Source organism: Condylostylus longicornis, unplaced genomic scaffold, assembly GCF_029603195.1.
Source record: "Condylostylus longicornis isolate FDR11 unplaced genomic scaffold, ASM2960319v2 ptg000014l, whole genome shotgun sequence".
Taxonomy (NCBI): domain Eukaryota; kingdom Metazoa; phylum Arthropoda; class Insecta; order Diptera; family Dolichopodidae; genus Condylostylus; species Condylostylus longicornis.
The window spans coordinates 1,014,705-1,031,252 of NW_026577983.1; the positions used below are offsets into that span (position 1 = coordinate 1,014,705).

The 16,548-nt window shown below is 24.1% G+C and overlaps 1 protein-coding gene across 1 annotated transcript in view; it reads right to left on the reverse strand.

The window, feature by feature from the left end:
• Window positions 1-324: 324 nt before the first annotated feature.
• Window positions 325-16,548, reverse strand: part of LOC129605779 (homeobox protein 2-like) — an 80,175-nt gene continuing 63,951 nt past the window's right edge. The window contains exons 4-7 of the mRNA XM_055515716.1: window positions 11,511-11,673; window positions 7,281-7,597; window positions 4,587-4,793; window positions 325-2,853 (exon numbers count right to left, since the gene is read on the reverse strand). Coding sequence (XP_055371691.1) covers window positions 2,593-2,853; window positions 4,587-4,793; window positions 7,281-7,597; window positions 11,511-11,673 — 948 coding nt within the window. The 3' untranslated portion in view covers window positions 325-2,592. The remainder of the gene's footprint in view (window positions 2,854-4,586; window positions 4,794-7,280; window positions 7,598-11,510; window positions 11,674-16,548) is intronic.

The following is a 16,548-nucleotide window of genomic DNA, read 5'->3' on the forward strand; positions in this document are numbered from 1 at the left end:
ATTTTATTAATGTATGTATATGTTTTTTTTTTTATTTATTTATCGATATTAAAAACAAATTATTAAGTTTCTTTTTATTTTTGCTGTTGTTTTTTTTTATTAAATTATTATAAATTATACATAAAATATAATAATTTAAAATAATTTTATATAATATTTAATTTAAAATAATAAATAAAAATTTGATTATTATTTTCTAAATTGTTAATTTATATGTTTAATATTTTTATACAGATTAATTTTGTTTTTTTATTAAATTTTTATATTTTGTTACTATATAAGTTCTACAAAGTGTAATATAAGCGATTATAATAATAATTTTTAATAATTTTATTAATAATATTAATTTAACAGATATTCACATACATGCATATATATATATATATATAATTTATAATGTTGAAAATTGAATAAATAAACATGTAAAAAATATATATTTGTATGTGTGTGAATATTTATGTAATTGTACATACAGTGTGTGTTAAAATTTATAAGTAAGCTGATTAAGTTTAATTAATTATTTTATTTCGTTTCGAAATAAAAAAAATTTCGTTATAATAAAATTGATAGAATTTAGAAGATTCAATTTAGATCGACTTGATATACATATTTATTTAAAAATAGATTTCGAATTTTATTTTTAAAAAAAAATCTGCGTCATTAAATGTGATTTTAAATTTTTTGTTATCTACAAACTATTTCGCAATCTATTTATTTAGTCGTATTCATGAATACGTAGGTTTCTATGAACTAAGTTTAAGTTATTTATAACTTAAGGTGTTTTAGAACGGAGAAATTATGAAGAAGATGGTTTGTTGGATTGAAACGCAAATAATTATTAATCCCATTGCGGAGAAGAAAAGCAATTTTATAAATATTTGATAGAATGCGAATCTGTTTGAAACGGGTTTCAATTCAAGAATTATGGTTATGGTAAAGTTAAGGTGGACTACATGTGTAAAAGAGATTTTGAAAAAAATGCTACTTGGCTCATGTTATTTGGTCACAGAACATTCATGTTATGTGGAAAAAAAAAAAAAGTCGCAGAGTCACCTTTAGAACAAAATTTCATTACAGGTTTTTTAAATCAGTTCAAAACAAAATTCATTTAATATGCACAATAAACATTAAAATTTATCTCAACGAATTATTGAAATAATTGTGAATAAATTATAAAAAAAAACGAGAAAAAAATAGAGTTGACCTTGTCAACTCTGTGATACCCGTACGAATTCGTTATCCTATGTGCGAATAAAGATGCCATAACTGACTATGTAGTCTAACTATGTAGTATATATTGGCCCTACTAATATATTCGTTTGTGTGAAATTTCAATACCATAGCTTTTATAGTTTCTGAGATATAGCCAAATAAATTTTGAAGTTGTATGGCAGCTACCTGAACCGGTACCCCGATCATGTCCAATTTAAATAGGGTTCTGGCACTTAGTACAATAAATCATTTGTGAAAATTTGGTGAACTTAAATCAATTACAATAGTTTTTGAGTTATCGTTGGGACGGACGGACGGACGGACGGACAGACAAAGCTAAATCAACTCAGAATTTGACGCTGATCAAAAACATACACTTGAGTCTATATCTAAGACCGTTATTTCTTAGCGTTACAAACGGTAAGGCAAATTTAGTATACCCTTCGAACATACGTTCGTACGGGTATAATAAATACACATATTTATTTTAAATTAATTTCGTAAAAATCAAATTGACTTGTCATTTATTTTAATAATATTCATGATTTCAATTATGTATATAATTTTTATACCTATACCAGTACATTATGTACATACATATTTAATATTATATGAATTCAATAACATATTCCGAAAAATTTATTTATTCAGTTTAATTTTTATTAATTAAAAGTGAGGGTTTCTGGCTTTTTTTTTGAGTGAACAAAATTCATTACATTAATGTGCGTCAGTATTTATATGCGAATGTATGTATATATGTTGAATATATGTAAATGACAAATTTTTCATTTCAACCATATTTACAATTTATACCTATTATGTGTATTTAATTGTAAGTAATTAAATTTCATTTTATGTAAATATTATTTTAAAAATTTATTCTTATTTAATTACCATTATACATTTATGCTCTTACGAATTCATAATAAGCCAATTACCGTTATAATATCGCATATTACAAATCTTATGTTTTAATAATAATATAACGTAAGTATATATGTACAATATTTAATAACAAGAAATTTATGGTAATGTACTTGTATTTATATTGTAATCTAATAAACTATAGAAATAATAATAATAAATTAAATAATTTTTTACAAAATTTATATTTTATAGTTAAAAAATAGGAAGGTATAGTTAAGATAATTTACATTTTCTCCATTTATTTCAATATTAACACATTGTTTTGTGTGAGTGTTTATAAACTTAAACTACATTAATATATAATTATATATTAATATAAATTTTAGTTTACAATTTGAAAATGAATTAAGAAAATTAAAAATCACATAATATTGTATATATGCTTACGTATATATGTACATATAAAGAATTAAAAATCAAGTCGATCTAAGATGATTTTAAATATAGCTATCCCTACCTTTGTAATACAATAGCATCATCAAAATCAGCATCCGGATCATCTAATTTTGTATTACCACCACTACATATACGACATTTACAACATATAATACATGGAGCAGCTAATAATAAAAGCGGTGAAGCGACAAGTAATAATATACCAAATCCAGCAAATATACCAATAACTTGAGCACGATGCCATACAACAGATGCTCTTGAATGCCCTAATTTATTTTTACATGGTCCTTTATCATAGTGTCGTAGCAAGAAATCATCCTGAAATATATGCAAAATTAAATATGTATATAAAAATATATATATAAAATATGTTTATGTAAATTAATATATATTTTTATATATATATATACAGGTATTATTAGAATTGAAATGTTCAAATGTTTGTATATCTAAATATAATGAGTTTTACTTCTGTATATATAAATTATGTAAATTATTATAATTTTTTTATTTTTGTTGTAAATTCAAAAATTCTTAGGAATTATAATGAATATTTTGCTCTATGAATACAGAAGTACTTATTTTGCTTACGAATTTTATAGTAAGCATTCTATTCTATTCTATACGTATAAAAATATAATATGGATTCATTGTATACCTAGATTATAAATTAGCATAAAATAAATGCTTAAAATTACGGCTTTGAAATATTTTCTTGAATTTTTTAAATTCTAAAATATAAAAAAAATTCTATATAAGAATTCTGAGATAAATAGTGTGAATATGTAAAGAGTTGTTAAATATCGGCAATAATTGGTTGTAATAAATGATTGTTATTATAGTGTGGTATGTATAGTTACCATTTAGATTGAGAATATGTTTAATAATGAGATTTTCTAGTTAAAAGAGTTTTAATACTTTTAATTTTAATAACAAAATAAGAAGTAAGTTAATGGGATTCTGCGGGCTTTTATGTCGTAGAGATAAAATGGTTTGTTTTATTGTAATTATGCAAGCAAATATTGGAATTCAAAGGTTCAAATTAAGTCTATTTTGTGCAATGCTTTAAAGTACATTTTTTAACTCAATTTACGTTGAACTTAAATTTTGAAAGTAATACTAACTAAATTTGATTTTCTGTAGATTCTGTAGATTCTAAGGGAACCGAGTGGGATAGGAGTAACCCCCCAAGCCACCGCAGCCATTTTTGACTTATTGTAGCCTCCCCACCCGTCCCCGTCCCAACCACAAAGCCGGAGGTATCTCTAAGGGAGTTGGACAACAGTTCCCCAACACTTAGGGACCCATGTCCAAGACAATTGCGACAAGACGCCGAACAGCCAGTGCCGGACAGCCGCAGAGAATGTGCACGGCGGTCTCATCGCCACCCCCCACAAAATCTGCACAGGGCGGAGCCCGACTTCCCCAGCAGGTGGTACTTCACTAGGCAGTGACCCGTGAAGAAATCTCTTTTCATTTTCTACTAAGTTTGAAAATCAAAAAAAAAAAATTATATAATAATAAAAATAATAATAATAAATAAATAAGAAATTTGATTTTACGATATGTAGATTATTGTCGGAGAATCGACTTACACCTTATTTAATTGGAATAACCATACATATTGAAAACCCTCTCACATTTAAGCATATAACTGCGTATTACAGTTTTATTTAGAAATATACAGGTGAATTTATTTATTTTTATCGTATTTTTATTCCATCTTCTATATTCAGTGAATAAAATGTTAAAAAATTCTAAACAGGTATCAATAATTAAATTAAAATAATACCTTAAATTAAATATCATCAGATTGAGTTGTTTTGATTTTAAATCAATGAAACAATTCTACTGATTCTAGATAATTTTATTCTACGATATAAGTATAAAGTGATTATAAAAATAAAAATTGAAATATCTTTTACGTGCTTAGAATTATTCTTTATGTAATTACTCCATGGATGGAAAATTTTACTCTATGGTTATTCAATGAATTTTTTTTTTTTAATTTTATCTATATAAAATTATATTTTGTTATTTTAAATACTTACATCTAAACTTGCTAAACAATACCAACAGAAAACATGTTTACATCGTTTGCACATCATTTGTGCACAGCCTTCATCTTTTTCAATTGGTACAGCACACATTGGACAAGATTTTATTAAATCATTATCGAATGGTATTCCAATTAAATCATCTTGACCTTCTTCAGTAAGACGGCGATTATTTTCTTCACAAGTAATATTTGGGTGCCACTGCAAATAAATAATTAATGTCATAAGTATATATATAAATATTATTTTGTAAATGAAATCGATTGAAAGGTTTATCTTGGGGTAATTGATTCCACTTGGAAGGTTAAGGATAAAACTTTGATTGAGTATTGGTAAAATAAAGTTTGAATTTTTATTTTTGAAATTTTCGGAAAGAGGAAAATTTAGAAAAAATATGAGCGCTTAAAATTGTAAATTTGTAAAATATAAGTAGTTGATAATAAATAAAGGATTTACAAAGAAAAAGAAAAACATAAAAGCCAGGATAATAAAATTGATTGATTTGATTTGATTTAAACAGAATTTTTTAATAGTATGGTTTATTGCAAAATTGCCGAATTATGCTTGCTTTCTCCATGCAATCTTATTTAATAAAAGTTTTTACTAGAATGGAGCAGATTTTAATTAATGTTTTAATTAAGGACTTCTTGAAAAGATTTTGGAAAAATTTACTGAAAACTTACTAAAATTTTGAAAAATAAAGGCAATTCGGTCTGTCGAATGTGAATTAGTTCCTAAAAGTTCACCTAATATTTTACAATTAAAACAAATATTCCACCTTTTTCAAAAGCTTTCCAAAAATCCTAAATTTTTGACAGATACCTTAGTTCGAAGTATGTTCCAGAAATTTTTTGCGTTATTTGCAGTTTTCGGAAAAAAATGGCGCGATAAACTACGGTAGTATATGGTGTTAAAATTGAAAGAAAGAAGTTCCTGAGAAGTGCAATCCAAAAAAGAAAATATGAGTACGTATTAAATCAATTTCAAATTTCCAGATGTGCATATATAATAATCCTGATCCATTTTGAATACTTTAAACATATTAGAATAATTTTAGTCAGATATTAATCTGATATAATATAAGAACAAATTGATTGGTTGAGGAACGAATTAAATTTTTATGGTTTGAAATTTTTATGTAAAGAACGAAGTATTATTTTATAAGAGATAAGGTGTGAGTGCATTATTATTCAAATATCTTATAATTTTTTCTTAATTTTGTATGGGTTCAATTTTTTTTTAAATATTGAAATTTTTTTCCAATTAATTAATCCGATTATTTTAAGCAAGTACTTAATTTTTAATTTATTCATATTAAATTCTAGTTTAAGGCTATAAAAATTATTTTTTTTAATCTTTTATTAAAAGAAATTGTTCTTTAAGTCACGGGGAAGATTAAAATTTTAAAGATTTTAGAAAAATTTTTTTTATATTCTTAAAGTATTCTTAAAATATTTAGTGTCGTAGAACAATTTTCTATAATATTATTCAAAACTAATATTTTAATAAAAGATTTTCTTGCACGCTCAACTTTCAATAATCTCGCCATTTTATCTTGTTAACAAGTTTTTTTTTTTCAATTTTCTTCAGCGTGTAATTTTTCTTTTTTGATTATCGTCCTTTGTCGTCCTGATTGTATAAAATATCCTGTTTTTTCTTTTTGTATCCTTTCTTTCCTATTTTATCACATTGGATAGAAATAAATCAATGCTTGAAATAAGGACTATTTATGTGTATATACAAAAAAAGTTTTTTAAGAACATCGACCATAAAGTTTCATTATAGTTTCCTATTCTTAGGGTATATATTAAGAGGAAAGGATTTTATCTAAAATTTGCGAATGATTTTTGATCGTGACTTAGTAGAGATTGGACGAGAATTAACGAAAATTAAACTGAGAAGTATTGATTTATTGATAAAAGAACTGGTTTTCTTCGGAATTAAGCCCTATGACTTCAGATAAAATGTATTTGGAAAAAAAGTTATTGTACACAACTACATAATTTACACGTTATATAAGTGATGTTAAAAAAATCTTAAATCGCGTAAAGCGTCAAAGTTGGGAGATCAAAATTCGATATAAAATCGTTATGAGGAAGCTGAACCTTCCTTTTAAAATTCAAACACATGTTAAGAAAACAACAAATTAATGTGAAATTGCTATTAACAAAAGCTAAAAGTATTAACTTAAAAAATGAAAGTCGTCGTTAGAACAAGAAACGAAGGCTTTTAATGATAAATTTATGTTAGACATTAATTATGTAACGGACAAGTTTATACTATTTACACAATGTGACATTCAAACGTGATCAACGTTTTTCTTATAAAATGTAGAAAAAAAAAATTGCTTCAAATTCAAGCATTAAACCATACAAGGATATTAAACACCTAGCAGTCAAATACAATTTCTCTTGTTTATCGCTTTACAAAAAAAATTTATAAAGTACTAGAAAATCATATATGTACATGTATTCCTAAATTGTATATGTATACATACATACTGATAATCCTTTTGTAATAATAGTTGATTTTAAAATTTACTAAAAAATTTATATTAAATTTTATACAAGTATACATGCTTTTTCATATCTTATCCTTAATATCATGAAACAATTTTTATGTATATGTATACAGATACAATATGTACGTGTACGGTGTACATATAAAGAAAGAAAATTTATTACTTACCGCTTTCTTACATCCTGAACAAAATTCTTCGTGACATGTTGGACATTGGACTGAACAAAGGACCATTGTTGTAATTGAATTTACTTTATCATCAAATAATGCTGATGATGATGATGCTGATGGTGATGTTACTGATGCTACTGTTACTATTGCTGTTGTATTAGTATTTAATGTAGCTGCAGTTGTTGTTGAAATATGTTGTGATGAGGATATTGGTGATGATGGTACTGTTGATGATGATGGTTGAGGTCCTATTAAACAAATTGTTTCACAGCCAGCACGTGGACACCATGTTCGAGTTTTATCCAATTCAATTTCTATTAATTAAAAAAATAATTATTTCATTTCGAAATTTTAAGTAAATAAAAAGAAATGAAAAAAGGGTAAAATTATTAAGAAATTTAATTAAAATTGTTTTATAAACAACAGAAGCAGTATTGACTATTGTAAACTTAAAATAAAAAATTGTAAATTTTAAAATACAAAAACAAAAAAACAAAAATATTTTGGGAAAATTTCTTACACAAATACTAAGAATTTAATTAAGAAGAAAAGGAAAATGGATGAAGGGGGAATTCAGAGATTCTTAAATCGTTTTTTTTAAATTCCATGAGCGTAGCATCTTGTAATTTTTGGATACTATTTAGGCGCCATCATGTATTCATGAATTAAATTTCAAAGTCCTTAAAAGTCATTAATTCAGGCCATTTTCAAATAAAAATTTCATATTCAAAAGCTTTAAAATGAAAGCCTCTACTAAAATAATCTCAGTAAATTAAAATTTTTTTTGGAAAACTTACAAAAATTTTCGAAAATTTATGCAAATTTTTAAGAAAGAAACCTATTATTCGTAGCAAACAGTGAATTTTAAATTCTTTAATAAAATTTTAATATTATTACTTCGAATATAATGCTCGCACGAACAAATCAAAAATAACACTTGTACGTTGATATTGTGGTTGTAAACTACATATTACGGTATAATCAGATATTGCGGCTTATAATCTGATAAAAATTGTTTAAATTCATAGAAATCAACTGAACTTTTCCTACAATTCTTTTAACAAAATTAATTTAAAAAAAAATAATTTAAATTTGAATCACAACGTTCAAGCATAATTTAATTTTAAATCAAATAATTCAGATGGGATAAATCTAAGGTCGATTAAGTTTAAACCATCCTCTCCAAAATAGTACACGCAGTACTTTTGGGAGTATATAATATAGTTAATCGTCTAATTATTGTATACTTTTCACTTAAAATTTTCCTTAAGATTATTCCTAATATTATAGAGACCTTAGTGTATTATCCTCATCTTCTTTTAATTTCTAATTATTCTGTTTATTCAACATTCTACCTATATCCTATAGCTTTTGATTTAAATAATATACGTACTATGTTATTTTATTTGTATGTTGGTGTAAACATGCAATAAATATGTATATATATGCGATTGTATATGTATGTGTATATTTTTATAATATTATTAAAACGGAAATTATTTAATTTATTTGATTAACCAAAATGACATCCTTCTAAATGTTTTTTAAGAATCTTTTACTTCTCATTAAGTTCCCATTATAATAACGAAAAAAAAAAGAAGAAAATAAAAGAGAGGCAATTCACAAAAAAAAAAAGACAAAAAATAACAACAACAAAAGGCATATTATTATTCAAAAGATTTTCCTTTTGGCGGATCTTTTGACAAGTTCTTGTTATGCAAATTGAGTATTATTTTATTTCGTTTATACATACATACATAGAAGCATTCTATATGACAATACGGAGTGAGGTGATTTTAATTTTAAATATTTTATTTTCTCGATCATAAATCAGGAGGATTATATTTTACGAAGTTCGTTATCACATGTATATGCACATAATTTCATAGATGTATTCAACTATTAGCAGAGGTGAATTAGTCTGATGTTGAATTCATGTTAATTAATTGGTTGCGTTGAGAAGTGTATATAGTCACGAGTATTTATTTCGACAAATGGCTTTATATACTTTCATAATAAATAAAATAACAAATTCTTTGCATTTAAATTCCTTTCTTCTATTTCTACAATTATTGACAACTGTTGGTCAATTGGAGCATTACATGTTCCTATATTTTACACGTAAAAGGGGCCGCATCATGATGTCTTCAATTTTTTGAAGACATTGGGAGCTAATTATAGCCCGGAAACAAATTAACAATTTTTGGTAAAGTGGTATACTTATATTTTAGAAAAAGCTTTATGTTAAAATTCAAGTTTAATTTTTGTTATTCTCAAAATATTTCAGGATACCAAATAGTTTCAAAAATAGCAATCTTATTTTGATTTCCATTCTATTTTAAATCGTATTTTAATACATTGATAAGAATGAATGGTGTATAATAATTCGATGGCTATAAAATTAATTAAAATTATATGAAAATAGGGCCACAAATCGGGAAATAATTTCAAAATGCTTCTCAATTTTTCTGTTCTTTTTATTTTTAATTGTTTTGTTTGTTGTATATTTAGTTTTTCCTGCTTCAAAAAAAAAATTTTTTTTTTGTTATTTTGAATAATTATCATTGGAAGCTGATAAAATTTCTTAACCCAAAGTGTCTAAAAAGCAAAATTAATTAGAATTTCTTTTTATATTATTTTGTAATTATCTTTTATACTGGTATAACTATATTATAATGAAATCCACTTTTAATTTTTCCTTCATTATTAAAAATTTTTAACCTTAGGCGAATGTAAACCAGTATATACATACACGCACATATTTAGCAATGAAGTGTAGTGAAGTGAAGTGAAGTGAAATTGACAGAAGTTATGGGAAAATAATTAAAACAGATGGAATTTTCACCATTATGTTTTTCTTTTAAAAGTAAGTTAATGAGCGTTTTCATGAAAATTATTTTATGACAAATGATTTTATTTTTATTTTTGAATTTTTTATTATTTTATTTTCATTTTGCTTGTTAATAATTTATTGATAGGAAATTTTTCTCATTTACAAAAATAAGAAAAATTTTTCGTAAAAATTTTCTTAATTTTCGAATATTGTACGATAATTTTTTCTTACAAACTTATTTTATATTTTTGTGAAATTTTCTTCTCTATCACTAATTACGCATTTTATTTAAAAAAAAATGAGTGCTGTTAACTAACCATTAGCAGAGAATTTGATTTTTAACTTTACGAATGTGAGGGGAATTTATTTTAGAAGCTAAATGATGCTTTAAAAATTTCTTTGGAATAAAAAAAAAATAACTTTTTTCTTTAATAAAAACTAGCATTTTAATAAATATTAAGTTGAATATTAAGTTGAAAATATCTAAAAAGACATTGCTCTTTTGGTCACCCGAATTTCATTGTACATAACTTTGAAAAATAGGCCTCTTAATGAACATACTACACAATTTAAACTAAATCCATAAAACACAATCAGTTAAGAAGAAATTTTATGTGTACTTCGAAGCAAAATTAAATTTCTGATGAAAACGTTAGGTATTGCCTGGAATCTGGCCCTGTATCAGATGAGTGAAATTTATAATAATTATAAAATATTTGTTTTCAGCTCAATTCATTTTATTGTTGAACAAACCAAATGAGGCAAATGTTGGCTTAATTTTTGTAATTTTCAAAATTTTAAAAAATAATTTTAGTTCTTCATAGTTTATTTTTATTATTTTTATTCTAATTTAATTTCGTGCTTTTTTATTCTAATTGAAATTTTTTGAACGCTTTTCGTTGTAAATTGGATTATTTATTCATTAATCTGATAGTTTGGTTAAAAACAATAATAATTAAATAAATTTGAATCATGTCAATGGATTCTAATGGATTTGCGAAAAAAACGATGTTCTACTTACGTACATAATATGTGCACTTGTTTCATGTGCATATCATAAAATGCCGCATTGCATACTTTTAGTATAACCATGAAAATTAAAAGAAGCAAACATAAGAGTTTTAACTATTAAATCTTTATGATTAAGGAAAATTCATAAAGCTTATAGTTTCAGAACAATGCGTTGCCAAAAATACAATTTCGGACAAAGGGGAGGATAAGAAATTTTTTTTTATTTTGACGATTCCTTTGTGGGACTGTTATTCATTTGAATAATTTATTGCTATATATAAGATACTATGAAAATTAATGTTAATTTTTTGAATGCTTTAAAAATTCAGAAGGCTCTAAAATAATTAAAAAAAAATTTTTTTCCAATTTCAAAACTTACTTACCTCTATTCAATCTATACCTATGATGATTTTGTAAAGAATGTGCTGATGCTAATGTTGCAATTTCTGTTAAACTTATTATACCTTGTGATGGACACTGAGCATCTGGACATGATATTTCATAGGCACCTTCGGATATTTCGAATTCAACATAAGCTTTTATGCACTGTAAAGAAAAATAAAATAATTTTATGTAATTAAATTTTATGATGAAAATTTTTTTAATTTCAATGAAATTTTATTGTATGATACTTTTTGTTTTTAAATTATTTTTAAAAATTTTACTTTGATAATTTTATTTTCAACAATTAAAGATTACCATTTCATTTGAAATAAATTTGAGTGAGAATTTGGGACAAAAATTAATTAAAATTACTAATTTAATTGTTGATTTTATTAAAAAAGAAGAGACTTAATTATGTTTCGCTAAGTTAGGTGTGTAGGGGCGGTTTAGGGTTAAAATTTATTGAAAATTTTTAGAAAATGTAATTTAAAATATTCTACACTTAATGACTTCAAAATTTACTCAGTTACGAAAAATATTAATTTTTGCTTTAAAATTAAATGAGTTTTGTTACTATTTATTACTTTTCATTACTAATGCCAGCTTAGAGCTGATAACTTTGAGAATTTTGAGTGAATATAATTAATACTTTCTTTTGATATTTGTCATGATTAATTACAAGATCTATTCTCTCTGTATTATTCATCAAAATAATTTTTCGCCGAATCAAACATAATTTTTTGGGGAATTTGTAAAATTACTTATCAAAATTGCTATTTTACCCTTAAATTTATTAATTTTGTATTCAATTTTATTGTTTTTTTTTCCGAAACTAAAAACAAAACTTTTTGAATTAATCTTTTATAATTATTTTATGTGGAATGAAAGTAAAAATTTTTAATGGAAAACTTAAATAAATCCCAATTTCTGAAAACTTATTCATAAAATTCTTCTTGTAAATTGTTGAGTTTATGTATTGTAATCGTGATATTTTACAAACACACAATTATTGAAGCAATTTTCAATTATATTTCAAAATACAAGTAAAATATTAAGTATAAAAGAATTGTAAAGAACAGGAATAAATAGTAAAGGTAAAAAGGCTTGGTACCTATTTATACAATTCATTTTCCATATATATATTAAAACAAAGTTTTATTGACAACTATAACATGCGATGATTTACCATTCTAACATTGTGTACATATATATAGAGTAATAAATTTCATATTTAAGAAATTTTTTGAATTACAGAACTAAGATACTGTCAGAAAAGAAACTCATTTTTGAAAATAAATAAAGTTGGGTGAAAACAATGGTTTGTATTGTAGAACTTTTCTTTTCAACAAGTGAAAATTCTGCTTTTAAATACAGCCTATGTATACCTATCACACTATTAAAATTATTTTCATTCATATACGAAACTATTTCTAGGATTGCATATATTTAGGATGACCGATTTATGTAGTCTTTGAAATAAAGCAAAAATTGATATAAAGTGGGGTTAACATAATGCTCGATTTTAAGGGTTAATTGTGTGAGTTAAGAAAAATAATTATATTTTTCAATGTCATGGAATTTACTGTTAGCTTTTTGTGTTCATAGAAATTTGAAAAACCTTGCGGTTTCGGAACTATAAGGTGTCAAAATTTCAAATTTTACAAATTTCGAGAGGCGATAACTTGAGAGAGGGTGGTGATGGAAAAAAATTTTCTTGTAACGAAATAAACTCTTTGTTAATGTCTAAAAGCTCCTAAAATTTCAAGCTTCTACAGTCTGGGGTCTAGAAGAAAAACGACATCAAAAATTTGGAAAAAAAGGACTTTAAATAACGGTAAATTTGAACGGCCATTTTGTTTTTCTTAAGTTGAACTATAGTATACCGCGCAAGGGGAAGCAAGCCAGAGGAGGGGAGATAGGTAAAAATTTTGTTCTACGGAAATAAGTTTCTAGTAAAGATCTATGTACATACAAAATTTCAGCTTTCTATCTTCAAGGGTGTAGAAGTTTTGTAAACAGACACACGGATAGACAGACGGACGGACGGACGGACGGACGGACGGACGGACGGTCGGACGGATGGACAGACGGACAGAGTGAAACTAATAAGCACTTTTTTCAAAATTTTTTTGGAAAAGTGCTAAAAAATACGTACATTGTACAAGTGTTCCTTATATAATAGATTGTGATATTGCAGTATAAATGAAAAGTTTAGAATTAATACCTAATACATACTTCTACATATGCATTTATTATACATAACGTATTTCAGTGATATACAAATTTTACTTTTGAATACTAAGATATAAAAAAATAAATTTACAAAATTATTTATTAAAACTGAAAGAGATGTTCCTGTAAGAGAAGGGAGTCAATTTAAAGAAATTGAAACAAAAGAACTTTGGAAAGTATGGTTTGCTTTATTTCTTAAAATGCCAATGGGATATTGGATATACGCATAAGTACGGTTAGTAATTATAGTAAGTGCATAAGTAAAATTTTAAATTATGTATTTATCCTTTTAAAGTTGTATTGAAGGAATCTTTATGGCATTAAAAAATTTTTGAAATTAAATTTTTAGCAAAAAAAATAAAAGGTAATTTTCCTTTTGTTTTAATTTTTGAAAGAGTTTTTTATTTTTTGTTATAGTTTTATCTCCGTACAAGGATTTTGGGACATTTTTCATTACACATTTTTTTTTTGTTATACTTATTTATTTTCCTTACTATGAATGATGAATGATTCTTTTTGTATCCTTTTTATTATTTAATTGATTATAAACTTAAATGGAATTTTAATAAATTAAATTATTTTAAGATATGTGCAATATATATGTATATGCAAATATATAGGGATATGTAAGGATATTTTATCCTTTTCTTTATTTGTTTTTGAATTTAAAATTTTTTTTGAATAAATAATTGAGTGAAAAGCTTCGGTTTTTGTATTAAAAATTATAAAAACAGATGTTAATATACAAGTACACATACATATAAATGTAGATTTGTGTATGTATGTATAAAAATGAACTTTAAAATTATTGAATGATTAATGTTTTTTTTCATAAATTTTGAAACTAAGTAGAAAATAATTTAATTTAGATATGAAAAAGTTGAAAATTTTTTGGGTTTTTCTATTTAATTTACAAGTAATTTATGCATTTTTGTGTATACATATAATATTTAGAATTACCAGATTGTTTAATAACCGGAGCGAAAAATATCCTTTTGAATTATGTAAAATAGTTTTTTTAATGTGTGTGTATTTATGCATACATATAATACATGGGAAAAGTTTTATCTATTTGTATAACTATATCCTATAAAATTATGTCTATATTTTAGTAAATTTAAGTCTAGAACTGATTACATTGAATACTCTGCATAGAATTTCATATTAAGAAAGGATTTCTTAAAAACATATTTTATTGTTAAAATTTTAAAGTTTATTTTAGTAGCATTAAGTAGATTCAATTGAAATTCATCACATAAGAGGCATAATTACTTCGCAATATGTTTATTAATGCTTTCCATACATTTTCATTAACAAAATTTAAAATTCTATAATTTTTCAATTTTCTTATTATAGTTCAAATACTACACAGATCAAGTAACACTTAAAGAATTTAAAATTCTATTTCTATTTGAATTTCTATTTAAAATCCATATTGAGATGGGGGAATGTAGGTCGCGAGTTTTTGTAAAGAAATATTCGTCATACAATATTTTAATTTACAAACTCTTGAAAAAAATTACACGACTAAGACTATAGTTTCTTTTTCCTCTAATTTTTTTTCCGTTCCGCAAACAATGATATGGTAAGAAAATTTAATATTAGAGCAATTTATAAACTTAATATTTCAATATTATTTGAATGTCAATCAATTAAAATAATTTATAATTATGTTATTATAATGAAGATGACCCAATTTTGATTGGACATAAATTATAAAATTACCTATAATCCAATCTAATCTTGATTAATTTTGCATATGTATTGCTATTGAAAACAATTAATTATTCAAATTATTTTTATAAATATAACATTAAATACATTGTCTTATATAACACAAAAATAATGAGTCTTATAAGGATAATTATAATTTAATATGAATTTATGGTAAAATTTATTATTTTAATATGAAATAATTAAAATTCACTATAATTATTTAAATAAATTTAATTATAAATTGATTGCATAAAATTTGAATTGTTGTATAACTAAATAATTACTTTCTTATATACATAAATATATTAGAAAGATTTTGTATCCTATTATCCTATATATATTTGAATTGAAGTATTATTCGTATCTATTCTAAAATTATAAATTAAATCAAAAGCAATTAATGGTATAAAATGTTAATGAAATAATGGGGATTTTTCTAAGAAATTTTATTATAACAGTGTTCCTAAAAGTATGCTCACTTTAACGATTCAAGTTTTTCAAAAGTGCTTACTGTAAATATATATATATATATATGCATAAGTATTTCATGTATAACAATTATACAAAACTGTTGGTATACTAAAAACTATGTTAATATTGTTATATTTTTAACGCTGCTGTATAAGCATATAGTCACACTTATGTATACCAAAGAGTAAATATTGTAATATTTCAAAAAAATTGTGAAAATGTTATAGAAAATAATGAAATATAAAAATTTTTATGAATCTAGTAGACTCATTAGTTTGTGTCTAAATACAATAAATCTTGCATTTGACTATAATCCTTTATGTTCATTATTTGTAAAGAATATAAATGATTTGTGTTTAGGTTTATTTTCTCAACATTTATTTTAAAAAAGACAATTAAAAAATGTAGTAAATTTATTATTAAAAGAGAATGAAAAGTTGAACGTCTTAAATTTTTTTGTTCACTTCGAAGAGAAGAAATGTGCTTCGACTAATGGAAGGTTTGTTATACTTACAGCTGGTAATTTGTAAAAAGTTTCTCTTGAAAATTGTAAAAAATAATTCTTTAAAAAATTTAATATAAATATTTTCTTATTGTAAATTTGCGATTGTTCAGCTA